This window comes from Ailuropoda melanoleuca, chromosome 14, assembly GCF_002007445.2.
Source record: "Ailuropoda melanoleuca isolate Jingjing chromosome 14, ASM200744v2, whole genome shotgun sequence".
NCBI lineage: Eukaryota > Metazoa > Chordata > Mammalia > Carnivora > Ursidae > Ailuropoda > Ailuropoda melanoleuca.
Genome location: NC_048231.1, coordinates 28014891 through 28035456, shown reverse-complemented (window position 1 = coordinate 28035456; position 20566 = coordinate 28014891). Strand labels below are relative to the sequence as shown.

Here is a 20566-nt window from a genome sequence, read left to right as displayed (position 1 = left end):
CTGAGTGCTGAGCTCTGCAGGCGAGTTGGGGGCCTAGCCCGTGTCCTTCTGGAACTCTCCGGCCCGCTAGCCCCAGTGAGGAGGGGGGGGTGTGCCCCAGGCCTGAAGTGTGCTGCATGTAGTCAGTGGACACTCAAAGGTGAGTGTAAGGACCAGGCACCAGGAAGCACCATCTGTACGTGGGAGTTGCGTTCCCTCAAAGATTTCAGGAAGCTAAGGTTTTCTTGAATATGCTTAAAGCTTCAATTATGTGTTAACTTTTATATGCCGTGTAAATTCTAAGAAGAGAGGGAAGCGCAGAACAAAACAAAACAGAAAAAGCTCACACAGATCTACCCGTAATGTTTGTGCAGGAAGGAATGTTCTGAAAAGTCACCACGTACCACCAAGTTTTGTAAAGCACCATCTCCCATATCTACAACGATGGCCAAGGTGTAACATTACTTTTTTGGAACTATATTCTCTTTGAATGTGATACACTGTAAAGGAAGCTTAGCGACATTATTTGCTTCATTTTCCTTTAAGGGAAGGAATGCATGTTTCCATAAGTTTTCTAGAAGAATCCAGTGGGCATTCGGTTTTTAGGGAGTTAATATGAGTCCGTTACATAGGCCCGAGGCCCCATGATATGGAAGGAGGACCAGTGCAGTTGGATTTCCAACCGCTTACTTGGTTTCCCTGAACAAGGCTCAGGGTACACATGAGGACCCTGTGTTGGAGAAGGGAGGTCACAAGCAAACAGCTGGGACAGGTACGGGTGGTGCGGGAGGTGGCCAAGGAGCACGTTCGAGGAAGGAGAGGGGGCGCATCTCTGAGGGGCGGCCAGCTCTCTATGCTCAGTTGGAAGAATCAGGACAAAGCGACAGTTCAGGTGCTGATGCCTCATCACAATATTGTTGCCTTGGCAGACAGGAGAGATTACTTTTTGGAATGGAGATTTGCTTTTTTGTCACTTGAAACCGTAGGGAAAATGTTTCATAAAATATAAACTTGTGCGCAGTTACATGCAACTTCAGCATTTACTCGAGTGCCTGGTTTTGGTACCCTTGCTGGAACATTCAGACAGAGACATCCAGCTCTCTGTCATCAGCTTTCTGAAATCAGCATTCGTGTCTCTCATCTTTGTGGTGGGGCGTGGGATGGGCTCTCATGGGGCGGAAATGAGTAATCAAGGTAAATCACAGTTTTCCCAAAAATAGGTCATTTTTCCCGTCTGTGACAAGTGTTCAGCATGGCAGGAAGTTCCGGGACTTAGATTCTATCGAAGCTTGGGTTCAGCCTTGGGTCTGCGTCTCAATCTCTACAAGCCCGAGTGATGAATATATCATAGCGACTCTAGTCTCTATTAGTGTTTCTCTGAAAGTTGTAATAGTTCAGTGGAGTAATGAGAGGTAACAATGTTAACATTGTCTGCATTTGGGCAATGTGTGGTTTTGTGTCATGGCCTCAGAATGATGCTGCCATCTTGGGACAGAAGATACGCCCGTGGCCGGCCTTCCTGCTTCTAGCTTATGGGAGATGGCCCAGGGATGTACGTGACACTTGCCACTGAGTTCACAGCAAAATGATATTTTCACTTCAGAGGTGTTTCCTCTTAAAGGAGTCAATTTTTAGATTTTTAGAAAAAGGTTTCCCCCCTGTCACTGGTCCCCAGCTATGCCAATTCTGTCTGAAGTCCCCAGCTGGTTCCACACGTTCCACCGAGTTCCTGGTGCTCTGTCAAGACCTCCCCAGAACCGCTGTGGGGGGAGGCAAGAAGAGCTGGATCCCATCAGTCACAGAGCCCCTCCACGCCCTCATGGCCAGAGGGCAAGGCTGGGAGCTGTCCCTGTGCCACCATCAGCCCCTCCATCTTAGAGAACTGCCATCCACAGACAAGCTGCTCCTTGAGGGGGCTGGGTGTCTGTATTTGGGGGGCAGCGACGCTGAGATGGAGAAGTTCCATGGGAACAGCTCCAGATTTCAACTCCCCAGGAGTGCACCCAAGAGTATATTAAGCGACTGTTCCGGGGCTCTGATGGTGGTCAGCATTTACGGAGCACTTAGTACCAGACCGGGTGCTGAGTGTCCAACTCGGTGGTGACACTGTGAACGATCTGCGGTGTCCCTGGGGAGGCAGCTGAAGAACTGGCAGGACAGTTGGTCCTGAAGTCCACGTGTCGAGGCCAATGCTGTCAGACCTCAAAGAAGTGACAGATGAGGGTCAAGTCAGGTTAGTCCTTGTGAAAGAAAATTGTTGATGGTTTCTGTCCAACAGGAAGGTCTAGTGTCTAGTTTCATTCATGGCATAGTAATCGAGGGCAGTGGTCTCACCACTGTGTGTCCAGAGCTGTGTGTGTCATTCTCTGTACAACCCCAGATCCTTGGTCTATTTAGCCATCCATGTCCCTGCCTCTTGGAGGACAGGATGGTGTCTTCACTGGCATGTCCCCATAGCACGTGTAAAAACATGTTTATTCCATGAGTGGAGAAGTGAGAAAAGGTGGGCAAACCCATTCGCCATTTTCAGAGGAGCAGAGAAACACCACCTGCCCCCCCACTGTCTGGTCAGTCATTAGGGAGTGTCTGCTTGTTTTATGATCTCTCTCTCTATCTAATTATCTATTATTTTGAACTTGTAGGAAAATACAACATAAATTTATCATCTTAATCATTTTTAAGTGTACAGTGTGCTGCCGATAAGTACATTCATTTGTTGTACATCCAGCACCACCATCTGTTTCCAGAACTTTTCCATCTTCCCAAACTGAAACTGAAACAGCAACTCCCCAGAGTTCCCCCCAGCCCCTGGCAACCACCATTCCACTTTCTGTCTTTCATGAGTTTGACGACTCTAGGGACCTCATATAGATGGAATCATACAGTCTTTGTCTTATTGTGACGGGTGTAGTTCACAGGTTACTGTCCTCACAGCTCAGCCATGCTGTAGCCTGTGTCAGAATTTCCTTCTTCTAAGACCAGAGACCGCTGTGTGTGGATACCATAGTCTTGGTCTGTTCATCCATCCATTGACAGACACTTGGGTTGCTTCCACTGTTCGCCTGTTGTGAATAGTGCCGCTGCAAACAAGGGTGTACAGTTATCTCTTTGAGTTCTTGCTTTCAGTTCTTTTTTGTGTGTATCCAGAAGAGGAACTACTAGGTCATATGGCAATCCTAGGTGTAATTTTTTGAGGAAGCACCGTACTATTTTCCATAGTGACTGCGCCATTGGAAGGGGGGGTTTCAGTTATTTAACTCTTTTCGTGTGTGGCTTGCTTTTCCTCCTTGAATTTTACAAATGCAGTCCTCCTCCCTTCTGCTCAGCTAATGTCCTTTGAACCGGACTTGTTAAAATCTGGCCATAATGGACAGGTTTGGGTTAGCACTTCCGGTCAGCTGGTTGGACCACGGCTGCATCGTCAGCCCAGATTTGGGGCTGTTGGCTTTCTCCCATCCACCTTTAGAAAGTTCAGTTTATTCCATTGCCCACCCCCCACCCCCTACCCTGGGCAGATGTCCCCAGGGAAGTCCCGGGCAGCTCCAAAGATTAAGCTAGAACCAAACTGGCCCTAGACTTGGAGCCCTTAGAACAGCTGCTCGGCTTCCCTCAACTCCACTGTTTTAATTGTGATTAGTAGGTTCATTTGCATCTAAAAGGAGTCGTTTTCTTATCAGCACCATTGAGTTGGGAACCAGTGTGCTCCATTTATATAGAGTGGCCCATTTTAACCAGGCCCATTAAGCAGTAAAAGTAAATGTGGGTGTTTTACAAATGCAAATATATCATGCAAATAATGTACTTTATGCTGAATGATGCCTTGGTTTTCATATGTAAAATTAGAAACTGTGTAGCACGAGATAATGATAAACACCTTTGCATCTGTTCATAAAATGTATCATGAGCCTTAAGCATCTAAAATCATAGCTGGGGTTTTGAGCAGCGTTTCTTCAGTGGACCCAAACGTGCATTCCATATTATCAGAAATATACATGTACTTATCTAGTTATTTATATATTCCTAAGTAATCAAGAAATCACAGAAAAGAGTAGTCTAAATTACCTATTACTTACCATCAATGATGAGATTTATCATTTCGTTTCCATTTTTAAAGATTTTTAAGTTTTTATCTGATGATGACAGAGAAGAAATGTTACTGTATGGGGTAGTTCCTTGGTAAGAGACAGTCTATAAGAGATTTTTCTTTTAATCCCTAGTGTTTGAAGTTATTCTGAGGATATGCAGGTACCGTTTCTGCTGTTTCATAAAAACACTTAGTAGAGTAACGACACCCATCTTCTGTGTGCGACAAACTTGGCCACATTCTAGGAGGTAAATCATTCTTTAGTCTCTGCCCACGTGGGGTGTCTGCTCTTTGGAAGTCAAGACACAGACCTATGGAAAGTGAATTAAAGGTGTACGAAGACATCAGGTCAGGAAACATCGCAGAGTATGATCAATTCCCAATTGGCTGTTCAGGTAGTAATTACTAAACCAATTCAGAGTAGGGGAGAGGTCCCAGGGTGGGAGTGACCAGGAACATTCTCCCTGGGGTCTGGGATTTGAGTGAGCAATAAAGGGTGGATGGGACCTGAACAGGCGAAGAGAACATGGAAAGAGACCGTTTCAGGCGGAGGGGGACAGAATTGGCTCTAATGGGCCTTGGAAGTACATGGGGTCCATGTGTGTTCTGGAGACCGGGTCAGGTGGGATACTGGGGAGCAGGAAGAACACTCTGGGAAAGAATATAAAGATTTCTGAGGGGCGGAGAACCTATTGGCTTTGACTCTGCCCTGTAAGCTCCTGGTTTTGCCACACTTTCATAATCACCAAACACTTCAAATGAGAAATTATGTGGAAACTCAATACATAAGATGCAAGAAAAATCACATCCCTTGTTGACATTGGTCCAGGACCTCACCTAGACATCCATCCCCCACCCCCACCGTTGGCAGCTCTATGGGCATCTCCTGGGGTTTCCTGAGGAGCAGTTTGCAAAGCAGGGGCAGAGCAAGTGATGATGCCATGCTGTGCCTGGAGAAGGCTGCTGAGGTGTGGGCCCCCTGGGATCATGGGGAGATTTGTTCAGGTACTAGTAGGGACACCTGCGTATCGGTTGACCCCAGTAGAGCAGAAACACAAGAGACCTTAGAAAGAAAGACTTGGCAGCAATGGGTGACAGCAGACAGGAGCATGGGAGCAGACAGGAGCAGAAGGTGTTGGACACTCCCAAATTTTGAACTTGAGAATTTTACAGGTGATCACCAAAGGATGAGTGATTTTTTTTTTCTTCTTTGTTTTTGTGAGGAATGCTGAGTTACACTGTAAACTTACTGCCTCAGCAAGCATTTGATAGGTGCCAGCAAGCACTGTGGGAGGTGATAGAGATTTAGGGATCTTCCAGTGTTGTGGAGAGTGAGTCTGCTGCTGGAAAGCGAGACAGCTGCAGACACTGTTATGGGTTGAGTTGTCCCCCCACCCCTCAAATTCATATGTTGATGTCCTAACAAGTAGTACCTTAGAATATGACCCGAATTTGGAAATAAGGTCATTGTAGGTGTGACTAGTTAAGAAATAGGTCATATTGCAGTCGGGTGGGACTCCCAAGCCAAGATGAAAAGGGGAAATGTGGACACAGATGAGCACACACTGGGAGAAGCCCACGTAAACATGAACGCAGAGACAGGGTGATGCCTGTGTAAGCCAAGGAATACCAAGGATTGTTATCAAACCAGAAACTCAGGGAGAGGCATGGAACAGATTCCTGCTTAGAGCCCTTCAACAGAACCAGTGTTGACCTTGGACTTCTAGCCTCCAGAACTGAGAGACAAGAAATTTCTGTCGTTGAAGCCGCTCATCTGTGGCACTTTGTTACGGCATCCCTAGAGGACTGAGATGTGAGAAACCCAGGGCAGTGTGGAAGTGCCCATGGGGACCAGCAGGGAGGCTGAGGCAGAAAGCCTGACCCTTCGCTTACGGGATTGGTGGGGTGACAGCCGAGGGTCATGTCAGGACACAGCCAGAGGTACATTCCAGAGTCTACAGACAAGGTGAGCTGGAGACGCGGAATTGGAAAAGCCAGATTTTCCATCATTCCATAAACTCTTCTAGGAAAGGAATAGGAGGAAAGAAGAGAGAGGGCTAACATTCTAGGAATGCCCATAATTATGGGGCCAGGGCTGGACAGGGAGCTTGCGGGATGTATAGAAAGGAGAGTGGGACAAGGAGAACCAGACTGGAAGGGTGTTTGGGCGTTAAAATTGGAAAGAAGTTTAAAGGGGTAATGTCACAAGTCATGGAATTTATGTAATCAGGAAAATACAGGCAAGCTTCTCTTGCGAGCACGTGGAGGAGGGGAGGGAGGCCGTCGTGGCACCAAGGGCCCTCTGCCCTGAATGGCCAGGGGACTAGGAGGCCTGTGGTGACGTCCACGTGAGAGGACTGTGTCCATTTGTTAGAGACAGCGATGTGATGGGGTGAAGGCCGGGCACATTGTGCCAGCCCGGGGACTGTCTTAGTGCCTGGCAGAGCTCTGGGGGCCAAGGGGGTCTGAACACGAGTGACTGTTTGATAATGGACGAGATAAGAAGTTACTAGCCCTTGGAAGGGAGGGGCAAGTGGAGACAAGGGGTACCATGTGTAATGGAGGGAGGGGAGGTTCCAGAGGAGAAGAGGGCAATAGGGTGCCACTTGGTAAGGAAGAAGGGGTAGCAGGTGGAAATAACGGGGTGAGTGAGCTTATGTGGAATGGCTTTGGTTTCAGAAAAGAGGAGGTGACATTGCCAGATGGAGATGTGGAGAGGGAGGTTTGGGATTTGGCAAGTGGGAGAAGATCGGGGCCAGCTTATTAGGTAGCTGCCCGCCAGGCCAATGGTCCTCACCCGAGGGCAGATTGGTCCCCCAGTGGATGCCTGTCTGGAGACTTCTGTAGTTGTTACAACAGGGGAGGGCTTAGCAACTGGCATCCAGTGGGTAGAGGCCAGGGAGGCTGCCGAACGTCCTGTGATACACAGGACAAGCCCCCATGACAAGGAATTCTCCAGTCCCAAATGCCGGGAGTGCCGAGGTTAGGAAACCCTGCCATGGGTCAGGTTCACACATGTGTCCAAGGGTGGATCCTGAACTTCGTCATGTAGTTAAACTAACACGGTGGCTCTTACTGCAGAACAGCGACCTGCCTCCATCCGGTTCTCACAGCAGGTCTCACACCCCTTTCAGCCCCCAGCACCTGCAGGGCCTTGGCAGTGATGGGCACCCAAGAACGTTTCGTAGGGTGATGGGTCATCCATTTGGATGAGTCTCTCGTTTTCATACTTGGCTAAGGTAACAAAGCGACTCTCTCTTACCATGGTCCGTGTTTTGCTCTCAGGGCGATCTTGCCATGCTCTCTGCTGTGGCTTTTGTGGTCCTGGATCCTTTTTGTCTAAATGTTTCAGTAATGCCTTCTCAAGAATGGCCATTTCTGGTATGTTTCCACCAGGCCCTGGAAGATCACTGTGGGCAGCTGTACTTGCCACTTTGGATCTGCGCAGGGTTCTCTCTCTCTCTCTCTCTCTTTTTTTTTAAGATGTATTTGCGAATGAGAGGGAGGCAGTGAGAGAGAGAATGCACACAGGCATGTGAGCAAGGGGAGGGGCAGAGGGAGAGGGAGAAGCAGAGAATCCCAAGCAGATTCCACACTGAGCATGGAACCTGACATGGAGCTCGACCGCATGACCCTGAGATCATGACCTGAGCCAAAACCAAGAGTCAGATGCTTAACCCACTGAGCCACCCAGGCACCCTGAGTTCTCTCTGTTTACTGCAGCTTTCTTTAGAATAGGTAGTATCTGTGAAGTTGCTTCTTGCGGCCTGTTGATTTATATAAACTGTCTGTTGTTCCTTGGGACTGAGGAACATCCGCAATGAGACCATCCCAAAGCATCTGGAAAGAAAAGAGGAAGAAGAAGGCATGGCTCCCTCATCCATTACAGGAATGGAGCGCCGACCTGGGGGCGTGCATAGGCTGTAGGGAAAGTGTTGGCACCAAGAACGTCTCTTCACTTCCCCGAACCACATTGTCCTTGTCATCAGGATCACCACCCCGATTCTTGCAGGTCCCCAAGCGTCCTTTTTGCGTGTGTTGTCTCGTGTCATTGCCCCCACTTGATGGGTGTGTAGTTGAGACTTGGCCAAGTAAGACGTTCAGGTTGTGTTTTGCACAAATTCCTGTGCCCAAATCTTGTGCTGGTCCCAACTGTCATCATGCTCGGGTTTTTGGGGGAAGGTTATCAAAATACAAGAATGTCCCCAAGAAGGCCGAACGTTCAGCTGAGCTCTCAAGTGGTGCTTCTCAAATTGTGAGCGATACTTTGTGAAACGTGATACCTTCTGACTTGCGTCTCTTTGTCCTGCTCTAATTTCTTCTTTCCAAACTTCAGTGACTGGTATCTTTCACCCAAGGGGTTTGTGTTAGTGTAAGGTACGGGTCACATTTATTTTTCTGTTATTTCCTGGTGATGAATACACAGAATTAAAACAACAGAATTTCAGGTATTTTGGGGAATTTCCCCACTTTTACAAGTGCTTTGAGTGTTTTATTTCTGGGTAAACACAGTCTGGTGGTAGATGTCACACGTCCAAAGCAATTGCCTCACACTCTCGTTTCCAGGGCTAGGAATATGACAGGAGGTAGGGGCGCCTGGGTGGCACAGCCATTGGGCGTCTGCCTTCAGCTCAGGGCGTGATCCCGGCGTTACGGGATCGAGCCCCACATCAGGCTCTTCTGCTATGAGCCTGCTTCTTCCTCTCCCACTCCCCCTGCTTGTGTTCTCTCTCTCCCTTGCTGTCTCTACCTCTGTCGAATAAATAAAGAAAAATCTTTAAAAAAAAAAAAAGAATATGACAGGAGGCTGTTCAATTGCCTACGAGGTATCGAGCAAGCCCTGGGCTCTGGAAATACTAGATGATCAGGCTGGCCTCACGATGCCCCTTTCCTTTTCCTCAGTCGGTTGGGCTTTCTGCTTTTTAGTGTGTTGTGGACCATTCTAGCAGAGATGCTGACTGTCCCTTCACAGACAACACGTAGGTTGGTGCTTCACTGCCCAAAATTCTTTATTTAGACTTCGATTTATTTCTTCTAGAGTCTTTCTTGCACGAGTTTCTTCACTCATTGGCTCTCCGCCCCCCCCCATCTCTCTCATTTTACATTTTAAAACATTTAGTTGTGGTAAAATAGATATAACATGAAGTATTACCATCTTAACTAGTTTTTTTAGGTACACCGTCCAGTAGTATTAATTAAATGCATTCACAGTGTTGTGTAGCCAATCTCTAGAACTCTCTTCATCTTACAGAACTGCAGTACCCATTAAACAACTCTTTACCCTCCCCTCCCCTCAGCCCCCGACAACTTCCATTCTCCTTTCTGTCTTTATGAATTTGACCACTAGAGTTAAGCACCATTCTTGTCCCTTTGTGTCTGGCTTATTTCACTTAGTATAATGTCGAGGTTCACTCATGTTGGAGTATCCTGTACTCTCTTATAGATACACCAGTTCATATTTGGTAGCTGAGTTCTTAGGAAAAAAGAAAAAAGTACTTTTTTTAAAAGTACTTAGAAAAAAGTACTTTTCTTAATTTGCTTTTCCTTAGACTCACAGAACCCAGGCCGGAGTATGGGTCTTGGCAGAACCTCTCAGGGTCTTGGTTACAGCCTGTCTGGTTCTCACAAGGATGAAAGCTTGTGAGTCGAGGAAAATCCCGTGATCGAACACATCATTATGTCAAGAGCCACCTTAGGGCTGTATGACCCATTGAGTCACGGTGTTCTGTTGGGAGTTGGAAGTCATGCAGCTTCGAGGGTACAGCCCAGGAAGTAAGTGAGGGCTGAGACCAGCAAACGCTGGTTCTGCTGTTCAAGATGTATCATTTCTCTCTTGGGGTTTATGCTGGCTTAGTGCTGGTCTTTATGGTCAGCCCGGGTCAGTGTGCTCGGATGCCAGTTCACAAACTGCTTTTCTGGCAGTCAGAGCCCTCTTAACCTGTTGGTCAGCTGCCTTTGTCACAGGTGGGTTTGGCATATAATGCTGAAGGTCATGGAATTTTGTTAGAGCGTTATTGAAATGAGACATTTGTGGCACCCGCGTTGTGGTGTTTCTGCTAATTATGAGCCCATGTGTCTGTCTTTCCCATATGGTGAGCCTGATTGCTTTTTCTAGCCTGGGATTTTGCCTTGAGATTCTTTTTGTTTGTTTATTTCAAGTCTTTATTTAAATTCTAGTTAGTTAACATATAGTGTAATATTAGTGTCAGGGGTAGAATTTAGTGATTCATCACTTATGTACAACACCCTGTGCTCATCCCAGCAAGTGGCCTCCTTAATCCCCATCACCCATTTAGCCCCTCCTCTGACCCACCTCCCCTCCAGCAAACTTCAGTGTGTTCTCTATAGTCAAGAGTCTCTTTTACAGTTTGCCTCTTGCTCTTTTTCCACCCTATGTCCATCTGTTTTGTTTCTTAAATTCCACACAAGTGAACTCATACGGAATTTGTCTTTCTCCGATTGACTTATTTCTCTTAGCATAATACAATCTAGTTCCCCCCATGTCATTGCAAATGGCAAGATTTCATTCTTTTTTATGGCTGAGAAATATTCTGTTGTGTTTATATCTGTCTATCTGTATATAGATATAGATATATACACACATGCCATATCTTATTTATCCATTCATCAGTTGATGGACATTTGGGCTCTTTCTGTAATTTTGGCTGTTGTTGATAATGCTGCTATAAACACTGGGGTGCATGTATCCCTTCGAATCAGTATTTTTGTATCTTTTGGGTAAATACCTAGTAATGCAATTACTGGATCATAGCTCTATTTTTAACTTTTTGAGGAACCTCTGTACTGTTTTCCAGAGTGGCTGCACCGTTTGCATCCCTACCGTAAGAGGGTTCTCCTTTTTCCATATCCTTGACAACATCTGTTATTTCCTGTGTTGTTGATTTTAGCCATTTGCCTTGAGATTCTTAGTGAAATACCATCCACAGTGTTCTTCATGGAGAAGGATAGACCAGAGTTTAGTGCCAGCAGACTAGAAGAGGAACGTGGGAAGAGGAGGCATGATGTGTATGTGATGGTACGGTGGGCTGGCCCCGGAAGCCCCGGTCTGGTCTTGGGCTCATCACTAACCAGCCTTGTGATGCTTGGGCAACTCCCTCCACCTCTCAGGGCCGTCCATCTCCTCAGCTCCTCCTTCTGCCCTGCCCATCCCCAGCATGGAGGATACCATTGGAAAACTGTTGATTGCTGTCCTTTGTAAATGGTAATTTGCTATCCCAGCATCCTACCCTGTGAGCACCATTGTAAGGTGATTAAAACCCACTCCGGTAGGTTTAAGGGGTCCCTCGTGGCCACTTCTCATGGCAGTGACCATTTACAAGTCACCAATGCTTAAGTGATCGAGCATAGAGAACCCCTGACCCTTCTTGCCCCTGCATGTGTCACATTCACACTCCCCTCCCCTTGATTGGCCACATGAACTTGTGGTTTCCAGGGTACTTCAGCAACTCCTGTGAATCCCTCCATTAGCGTCTTCTCTAAATTCCTATGGCTAATAAATACTTTAGGTAATTTCGTATAATTTTTGAAAACCAACTTTGAGCCTTAAAGGCCAGCGAGCTGGGAGCATCACCAGATGGAGGGGAAAAAAAACATAATCAGTTTGCTACCTCCCCACTTGCAGCCACTAGGGCCGTATCCATTGGCCTTTCCATAGTCAAGTATGTCTCTTTAGACACGGTCACAGGAGGTTGGAGCCAGGTAAGTTCCTAGAGGCCATAAAATATGGCTTTTAATTTTTCCCCTGTGTCCTTCTCTACCCCAAGGACAGTTCTCAGTAGGTACTTAATGAGTCCTTGAATCCCGACAGCCATGGTGAGGGACCGTCCAAAAGAAGCACGTAGACTCTCTGGCCAGTGAGCTACAATTGCAGTGAGCATGGTAGGAACCAGCTTAACTTGAGCCAGAAGGAGACCGGACATGATCTCGTCATAGACAGTGGGGGCCAGGGAAGAGCAGGTGGGTGAGCCAGTCCAAATCTCTCCACGACTGGAGTACCCATTATGCGGGCATCGTGGCAGGACGACCAGAATAGTGATCAGTGACTTAGGTACGTCCAGAATAGTGATCAGTGACTTAGGTACGTTAAAAGGATGTTGTAGAAATCGCTGAGTAGATTTCTATCATGCAGAGAATTTTCCTTATCTTAAACCACTGGATTTCCCTGACCTCAGTTCCCCACATTCACTCCATGCCAGGCGTTTCCTCAGTGTTCAGCCAAATCAAGGTCAGGATAAAGAGGAGATTTGGATGGAAGTAAGCTGGATATTCAGGCTCCTGCAGTAATACTCAATTATTGAATTCTCTCGAAGCACCAGCCCCTCTGTAATGAAGTCCTCAGTTTTTAAATATCTTTAGAAATCAGGTGATTCAGGATCGGCAACAGCCAGCTTGCTGTTTCCTGCTTTCTTATAAAAATAAGATGGTAAAAATCCCAGGGAGATGGCTGGAGTTGTTAAAAGATAATCTTGAGCATTTTAATGCACATTATTTTTCATGCACCTTTGAGCCTTGAAAGCCTCCATGGAATAGGACAGGAATCAGATGGAAGAGAAATCAGCGTGCCGTCGTCCTGCAGCCCTGAGACCCCCAGGCAGGTCTGGTGTCATGTGCAACCTGGCCGCTCAGAGGCCCCACCTGCCAGAGCTGAGAGGACCGCGGGAGAAGCTGTAGCTTCGATGCCTTCTTCTCGCTTCCTCTGACTGTAGTCAACCCCAAACAAAAAGGTTCATTTATATCCAGGTTCGTAGTGTCTGTTCTCTAGCACCATTGGCATTATTTCGACGTCGAACAGTATTTCTATGTGCTGTAGCTCTCTTCTCCCTCCCTCTCCGCCCCTCACCAATCATGTAACGTGTCCCCGTACCTGCTGTGCTGTTTGTACCTCGCAGGTAACGAAATCGTGGTCAGCACAATGTGTCACTGGTGTTTCTCCTTGTTAACAGTATTGATTGCTGTCCTGTACTCCCAGAGACCCCGGTTGCCCGGTAAAGTGTTCATTATGTAGCCCTTCGGGCTTCTTATTCTGTGTGCGCATGCCCATCACATTTACACCTCTGTCAGACCAGCTTGTGACTTTTCTACTGTGACTGACAGGGCCTTAACCAGTATCACTTGCCACGGACTGCCTTAGCGAAGGTCATCTGTGCTGCCCCTTGGGTTGGAGGTGGTAACATGTTTGACTGAGTGCTTCTAGCATGAATCTAAACCAATCCTTGATTTAGAATAACCGACTTCCCACTCCAAGGATATTTTACTAAGACTGGCTTGGTTATAAAGTTTTCACCGGGCAGCTTAGAACAGTGAGAACGTTCATCTGTAAATGTACTAAAGTGTCTTTGTGTATTGATCTCATTTTCTTGCCCCCGTCTCCTCCTCCCAGACTGCGGGTGGTAGGCGCATCTGCAAAATGCTTTATAAGGTATGGAGGGCAACATTTTAAGCAAAGAAATGGAACACAGGATCCCAAACAAGAGGATGGGATGGGGGAGGGAGGGAGTCCATCAAAGCCATTTCTGTATGTTAAGAATTTGGTGAGGAGAAAAGCGAAGAAAGGCACATGTGCATTCATCCCGGGCAGGTGTCACTAGGAAGTGACGGAAAACCCATTTGGTCCCAGAAGACAAAGATAGAAGTTCTCTGCCACATAAATTCATAAAATTAGGAATCAATTAGCGGCCATGCTTAAGTGATACGTTGTGATGTTGAACTCTGTGCACGTTCCATTTCTTTTACCTGCAAATGATTTCAGTGCCCAGGTGGGAGAAGGGTCAGGACAGTAAGCAGAATACCCATGCAGACAGGTTCTGTGCTGTGAATTACGAAGCCCATTCAACTTAATACGAACCTGGTGGTTTTTAAAGACGCATTTTCGGAGGGTGTCCACAATGCGTCATTGGGAAAGTGTTTTGAGGCCTTCTGAGCAGTGCGTTTGGAGAGGTGTCTGTTCCAAGTGCAGCCGGGTGAGTCCACCAGCCCACGCTTACTCTGGTTTCTCTTCTGTTGCAGCACATCGGGTCCACCCATCTGGCCGGGCAGTACCTTCTTCAAGAGAAATGGAGCCCTTCTGCAAGGTAGGTCTCTTGGAGCGCCCCCTCCCACCCACCGGCACTGGGCCATTGTGCTGGCAGCAGCCAGGGGAGCCCTATCCTCTTCAGGAGCGGGCACTGTTTGGAGAAGTGTGACTGCTGTCGGTTGGGGCTGTTTGTCCAGTTCTCTTTCTTTCTTCCTACTCACGTCTCCTGGTTGCTATGAATTGTTAGCCCGAAACCGGGACTGGTTTTTTGGTCTGCCACCACTGGCCCTATCTCGGAAGCGTCGGCTTGCTTTGGTGAAACTGGAATGACGTGGCAGTTAGGGTATGAGAGTAGCATAAACTAAGCTAGTCAGCTGGTGAAAACACACCCCATTATATATTTCCAGTGCTTGGGCAAATGAGGAATGTTCTGGGTGTTCTGGCGCTTTGGTGATTGTGGTGGTCCCCTTATTCCCTGCTGGCCTCTAACATCCCCGTGTGCCTAGAAGGCTGGCTGTGGGGTGTTGCAAGGCTCAGAGTTCAGTCACCCCTCTCCTGTCCCCATGAGCATCCTTTGCAGGGGGACGTCCTTCTTGTAGTCCAACTCACCCTTTGCTGCTTTGCTGTCGGTCCTGTCCAACCTGCTCAAGGAATTCCAACTGCCTTTCATCTCTGCTTTGGCTATTAAGTGTCTTTTGAAGTGACTGAATAAAGTGAAAGAATAAATGTTAAAAGTAGCCGTGAGATGCCTTCTAGATACTTCTGGATTATCACTATTTTGGAGGTCTGCTGTGCAGATAAGCTGGAATCGGTGGGCTCCTGAGGTTTCTAGTTTCCTGTCCCCATTAGCCTCCGTCGTCCGGCTGGGTGTCAGACTGGCACAAAAGCAGATGGGTCTGGTGGTACTGAGAGCTTCAGAACTGCTCTGGGCTTCTAGTGCGGAGTGGGCTGTGCATTTTGGTTGCTTTAGAGCCGGTAAGCCTCTTTTCCTGAAGAGGGCCAGCCAGGTGTGCGAAGGAGTGGACTGTAAATGTGGCTGAGAAAGGGGACATTTATCTTCAGGTTTCCTGAGTACCTCAAAGAGATGACATCACATTTCTGTTGTTTTATAGGCCATGTGATTACATATTGTCTTTTTATTTTTTATTTTTTATTTTTTTTAAAGATTTTATTTATTTATTCGACAGAGATAGAGACAGCCAGTGAGAGAGGAACACAAGCAGGGGGAGTGGGAGAGGAAGAAGCAGGCTTCATAGCTGAAGAGCCTGATGTGGGGCTCGATCCCATAACGCCGGGATCACGCCCTGAGCCGAAGGCAGACGCTTAACCGCTGTGCCACCCAGGCGCCTCACATATTGTCTTTTTAATAGCCTGTGAAATCAGCAACTGAAGGATTTCCTTGCCTCTTTGCTTGGTACCGGTGAAATTCAGGCAGGCAGCTTTGACTAATCCTTATTTTAATGACCATTGTAGATGTCCTAAATATTTAAGGCAAAAAGGGAACTCCCTCTACTCTCAAAGATTAATACATAATTTTGAAAAATCTGTTCTCCCTTCAGATAGCATTAAACGGAAACCAATTATGATGAGCCTTTGGGAGTTTTTTCAAGTGAATTTCAAAGTTATGTGCATATTTACTTTTCCTCTAGATGTATAACAATGATATGAATATCATTCGTGTTTGGATTATTTTCAGAAGAGGGATTTTATTTAGCCAGGACATTTTCTTACAGGATTTTTAATTCATTAAGTTTCACATCAAGTAAGATTTGCTCTTAGGATATTAGTTTTTGGTTGTTTCTGCCGGGCGAAAGCATGAAGAAAACATCAGTAAGGTTCTGAAGTTGAGTGATTTCACTATGAGATTATCTCATGGGTGTGGACCTTTTTTCTCTTCCTGATAGGGTTTAAAATTCTAATTTTTCTGAGCGCTGAGAATCACATTATTACAGATTTCAGATGCTTATTCAATCCACATGTACTTCATTGCAGCCCTTCTATTTTTTTAAATTTTTATTTGTATTTTTTTGTACATGTGAAAATCAGAAGACTCTTGGAGTTTGAGAGGGTGGGCAAGGATTTGCTCATTTTTTCCTGCGACAGTTCTTTGCTGTATATTTGCTGTATCTGTATTTAGAGTTCTCAAGACACTTGTATGGTGCTGAGATTTTTCAGACTATGTGCCTGTTCTCCTTAATTAATATTTTTGTGTTCCTTTGTTGGGTGGTACTGGGTCATCAAGAAGTTGCCAATGCCCACGAGCAAAAGTTTTACAATAAAAACATGGGTATATAAAGAAGGGAGCTGCCCAGGCATGCCAGTGGGCGGTTTGGGTTAGACTCAGGAAGAAAACATACCTGATTTATGCTCCCTTTCTCATCTTTATACTTTGCATTTTCACAACACGCGCATGCTCCTTCTTTTCCCCTGTAGCAAGCAGGAGGGCATTTGCTCTAGGAAATGAGACTCGGAAACAACTCTGTGAGTACGCCCCAGCCACAGGAATTGGGACTGAAGGCAAGCAGGATACTCTTAAAGAACCCGCTGCCTAGAACTGGGGTAGAAGGTGACATAGAGGCCCAAGGACCGGCCAGCAAAGCCCAGCTGACGTTGGCCGCCCCCTCACATGCAAAACTGGCCGAACCGGGCTACGTGGCGGTGGGGGGGCGTCGCTGGGGAGAACCTGCTGTGTGGAGTGGCCCTGGGAGTTGTGACGACAAGAAGGTAGGCATGGCAGAAGGAGCAGCTGTGTCACACCATTTGGTGGACGGAGGTGGATTTTTGTCCGGAGGGTGGGAGAGGAGGGCTCATCAGCTCTCGGGAGCGTTGACACTTGAACGAGGCCTTGAAAAATAGACTGTGGGCGTGCGGAAACAACAAAAGGCATTGCGAGAAGGGGAAACAAGAGTCTATAGGCAAGAGGGCGCATGGTGATGGCGACGTTCTATGGGGGGTGTGAACAAGGAACGAGTCGTGGGCACTTTGCGACGGCGACAGCCCATGTCCTCGGCAGGACCTGCTTCAGAGCACTGCGATGTCCAGAGAGCATGCGGTGGAAGTGAGACCCTGAAAGGCACAGAACAATAGGACATAGTGGTTACATAACGGGAACCCAAGTGTGTTGTCTCGGAGTTGTTTGGTTTATTAGCTGTCGAGCAGAAACCTAGGAGTTATTTATTTATTTTATCCAGCATAAAACTAATTGCGAGAGGGGCGCCTGGGTGGCACAGTGGTTGAGCGTCTGCCTTCGGCTCAGGGCGTGATCCCGGCGTTATGGGATCGAGCCCCACATCAGGCTCCTCTGCTATGAGCCTGCTTCTTCCTCTCCCACTCCCCCTGCTTGTGTTCCCTCTCTCGCTGGCTGTCTCTATCTCTGTCAAATAAATAAATAAAATCTTTAAAAAAAAAAAAAACTAATTGTGAGAACCTACTGGAAGGAAGCACTCGGTCCTACTTGAGTGTGGCCTCCGTGTTTGGTTCTTGCAGAGTCACTGGCGAGAAGGCCTGCTGAATCATCTAGCAGTTTTGAGGATAATGGGGTAAGATTTGGTTTAGATGACACCAGGCATGGGTACTTAACATAATTGGTCATTTCATCAATTCACAGTATTTTAAATGCCATTTAAGCTGCTAGAGACAATTTTAGTATGTTCACAGTTTCAGGGGCCAGAGAGTACTTCAGTTCTGTACAATGGAAACCTCGCCGTGCGCCAGAAAGGGACAAACCCTTTGTTCAGAGAGGACCCAGGACAGGTCCAAACAGATGAGTGTGGCTGATTCGGAGCCCTGCAGGAGTGGCCAGCTGACAGGTGTCTCCAGCTGTCCCCTCCTCATGTCTGTGCGTCTCTATTAATGGTCTCTATGTATTTGAGATACATTTTATTTTATTAGTTAATAATGTCTCTCCCTTTTTTTTAATAAGAAGAGTAAAGCGTTTTATATATTTTTTTCTTTTCCAAACGCCCTAGCGCCTCCCCCCACCCACACATACACACACACATTCCATTCACCCATCAAACTTAAAATTAGGTTACTTTATTTAAATATCACCCTTGGATGAGTTATTTTAATGAATCAGTGATTCCTAATTAAAGATATTCTTCACCCCTGGTCTGACCCTTCATCTGCTCCTCGGAGGTTTTATCCCAGCGCTACGTACGGCCTTGCTGTTCTTTTCGCTTCCTGCCTTCTACTGAAAGTTCCTGCAAGCTGCCATGGTCTTGGCTCTTCCACGTCTGCCCTTGTGGCCTTTGTAGGGCCTGTCGGCCTCAGAGCTCCCTGTGTGGTTTCGTTCAGAGAGAAGCCTCTGCCGCTCTGTGCCCGCTGCCCATGTGAGCCCACCTGTCTCTTACCTCCAGCCCTGAGCAGGTGCACCCCACCCGCAGACATGTCTCTCTTACCCATCTCTGCGTGTCAGCCCCCCGATTGGGCTGGAGTTACCCAGGGAGGCCTAGGGCCCACCCCCTCAACCCCTTACAGCGCACCCTGGGGTCAGACCACACACCCCAGCCCTTGTGGCAGAGCTGCGGATGCCGCCACCAGCCAGGCCCCCTTGCTAACGCCCCACCAGCCTTCTAGACCCTCCCTCTGCCTTCCTTCTCTCTCTCACTCCAGGACGGGGCCACTGATTGCTATTAAATCTGTTTCCTTAGGATGCAGTGGTGGAATTAAAATAAATTCCACAACACCCGTAACAGATTTTTATTTCCATTCACTTCTGACAACCCACTGGATGAGCTAATGAAATGGAAAGAAGACCTCCGAGGCACGTTCAGCACACAGAGCAGGATCGTGCTGCTGCAGGCCCAAAAGCAGGCAGGGAAAAAGGAAACCAGCTCTTCCGCTGTCAGATGGACGCTGTTCTCGGAGTGCACAGAGGCACTCTTGCCATTGGTCCAGCACGTACGAAGTTGACCGTGACCATTGGATGCCTCGCTTTGGGGATACCAGTTTCCCAAGTTCCAGGTTGGCTTTAGGTGCGTCCATTCCTGCGAGTTCATGTCGTGCACCCACTCTCCAAAGCCCTGACCCTCTGCTGTGGCTTTGCTATGTATTTTTACTGCTAAAATGGGAGCAGTGCCTCACTTTGGCTGTGTTTCCTGCCCCAAAAGGCTCAAGAGCAAGTATTCAGTGTATCAGAAACAAGTTGTAGTGGGAGACACACTGGATGACGAGCCAGGGGGCCTAGTTGTGGTCCCAGCACTGCCACTTGGTAAACTTCGTGACCTTGGACAAGACACAGGGCATCCCGAGTTTTCCCTATTCTTATGTGTGAATTAGGGAGCGGACCTCAGAGGTGACAGGGGTTTCCTATGGAGTACAAGCTCTGCCCCATTCTGGCAACTTGTTTCCTAAGAGTGGGTCAAAATGGATTTGAGGCTTAGCTCTAGCTCGGTGGAAAGAGTGCTACCTTCAGCCAGCTGTGTCTGCAGGTGGGTTCAAGGAGAGGAAACAGGGTGGTGGCAGCCTGGCTGAAGATTCCAGTCCTTGAACTAGACAACTCTGAAAGGTCCCATGGATCTTAGGGGCACGGTACATTATAAATTTGGACAGCCTGGAAATGAACCAATGAACCCTGTCTTAGCTTCTTGGGCAGCTGGCTTAAACCTCTCTGTGGGGATGATGTTGATGATGGTAATAATAATAATAATAATAATAATAATAATAATAATAATTGTCTCTTGGGGCTCTTGTGAGGATTCAAGAAATTCATATTAGTAAGGCATTTAGAAGATGCTAAATTCCTGGTCAGAGTTAGTTGTGAGAACATCTTACAAAACTCTGACTGTGAAAATAGGAAAGTAGAGCTGAAATCCTCTGAATGTGGTTGATTTCCCTGTTCTCTTTACCTTTCCAGCTAAAATTTCCCTTATCCATTTGTTGGGGTTAGTGATTCTCAGAACAGGGCCAAAGACGGGATGCCCCAGATCCTGTTGGATGTATACATAGATCTGAAAGATTTGTTCATCCCTTTATCTCCGATTCCTTTCAAATAGGACTGCTTCCTTGAGAGGTCACCCAGTTCACAAACACGGAGCAATTCCCTTCGCTTTAAAATTGCACATACACAGCAAGTGCGTAGACAGCCACGCCGAGAAAGCACAGAGTTAGCACCCCGTCAGCCCGGGTTCGAAGCCCTCCTTCCCGGCCACCAGCTGTTGGACCTTGGGCCTCAGTTTTGATTGTCTGTACAATGGGGCTACCAGATGTGTTCCCCAGAATCCTTGTGGAGGTTACGAGAGCACGAGAACATCCAAACATAAGTCCAGTCCAGTGCCTGGTGCCTCCCAAATGCTCTGTCAGAGCACAGATTGATTGACTTTCTACCGTTCATTCGCGGGGTTTCTCATCATTAATCCTGGCAGATAGATTCAAGGTGAAAAGTTCCAAAACACCTCAAAGGAGCGGACTCCTTATCACCTCTCCTTCACATGCTTTCCCTTCTCGCTGCCAGCGCACCATCATTTCCT

The 20566-nt window shown here is 47.3% G+C and overlaps 1 protein-coding gene across 1 annotated transcript in view; it reads left to right on the top strand.

The window, feature by feature from the left end:
- The window catches only part of FOXN3 (forkhead box N3), a 225763-nt gene that overhangs the window by 94025 nt on the left and 111172 nt on the right, over positions 1–20566 (top strand). The window contains 1 exon segment of the mRNA XM_019800403.2: positions 14090–14154. Within this exon segment, the coding sequence (XP_019655962.1) occupies positions 14090–14154 (65 nt within the window).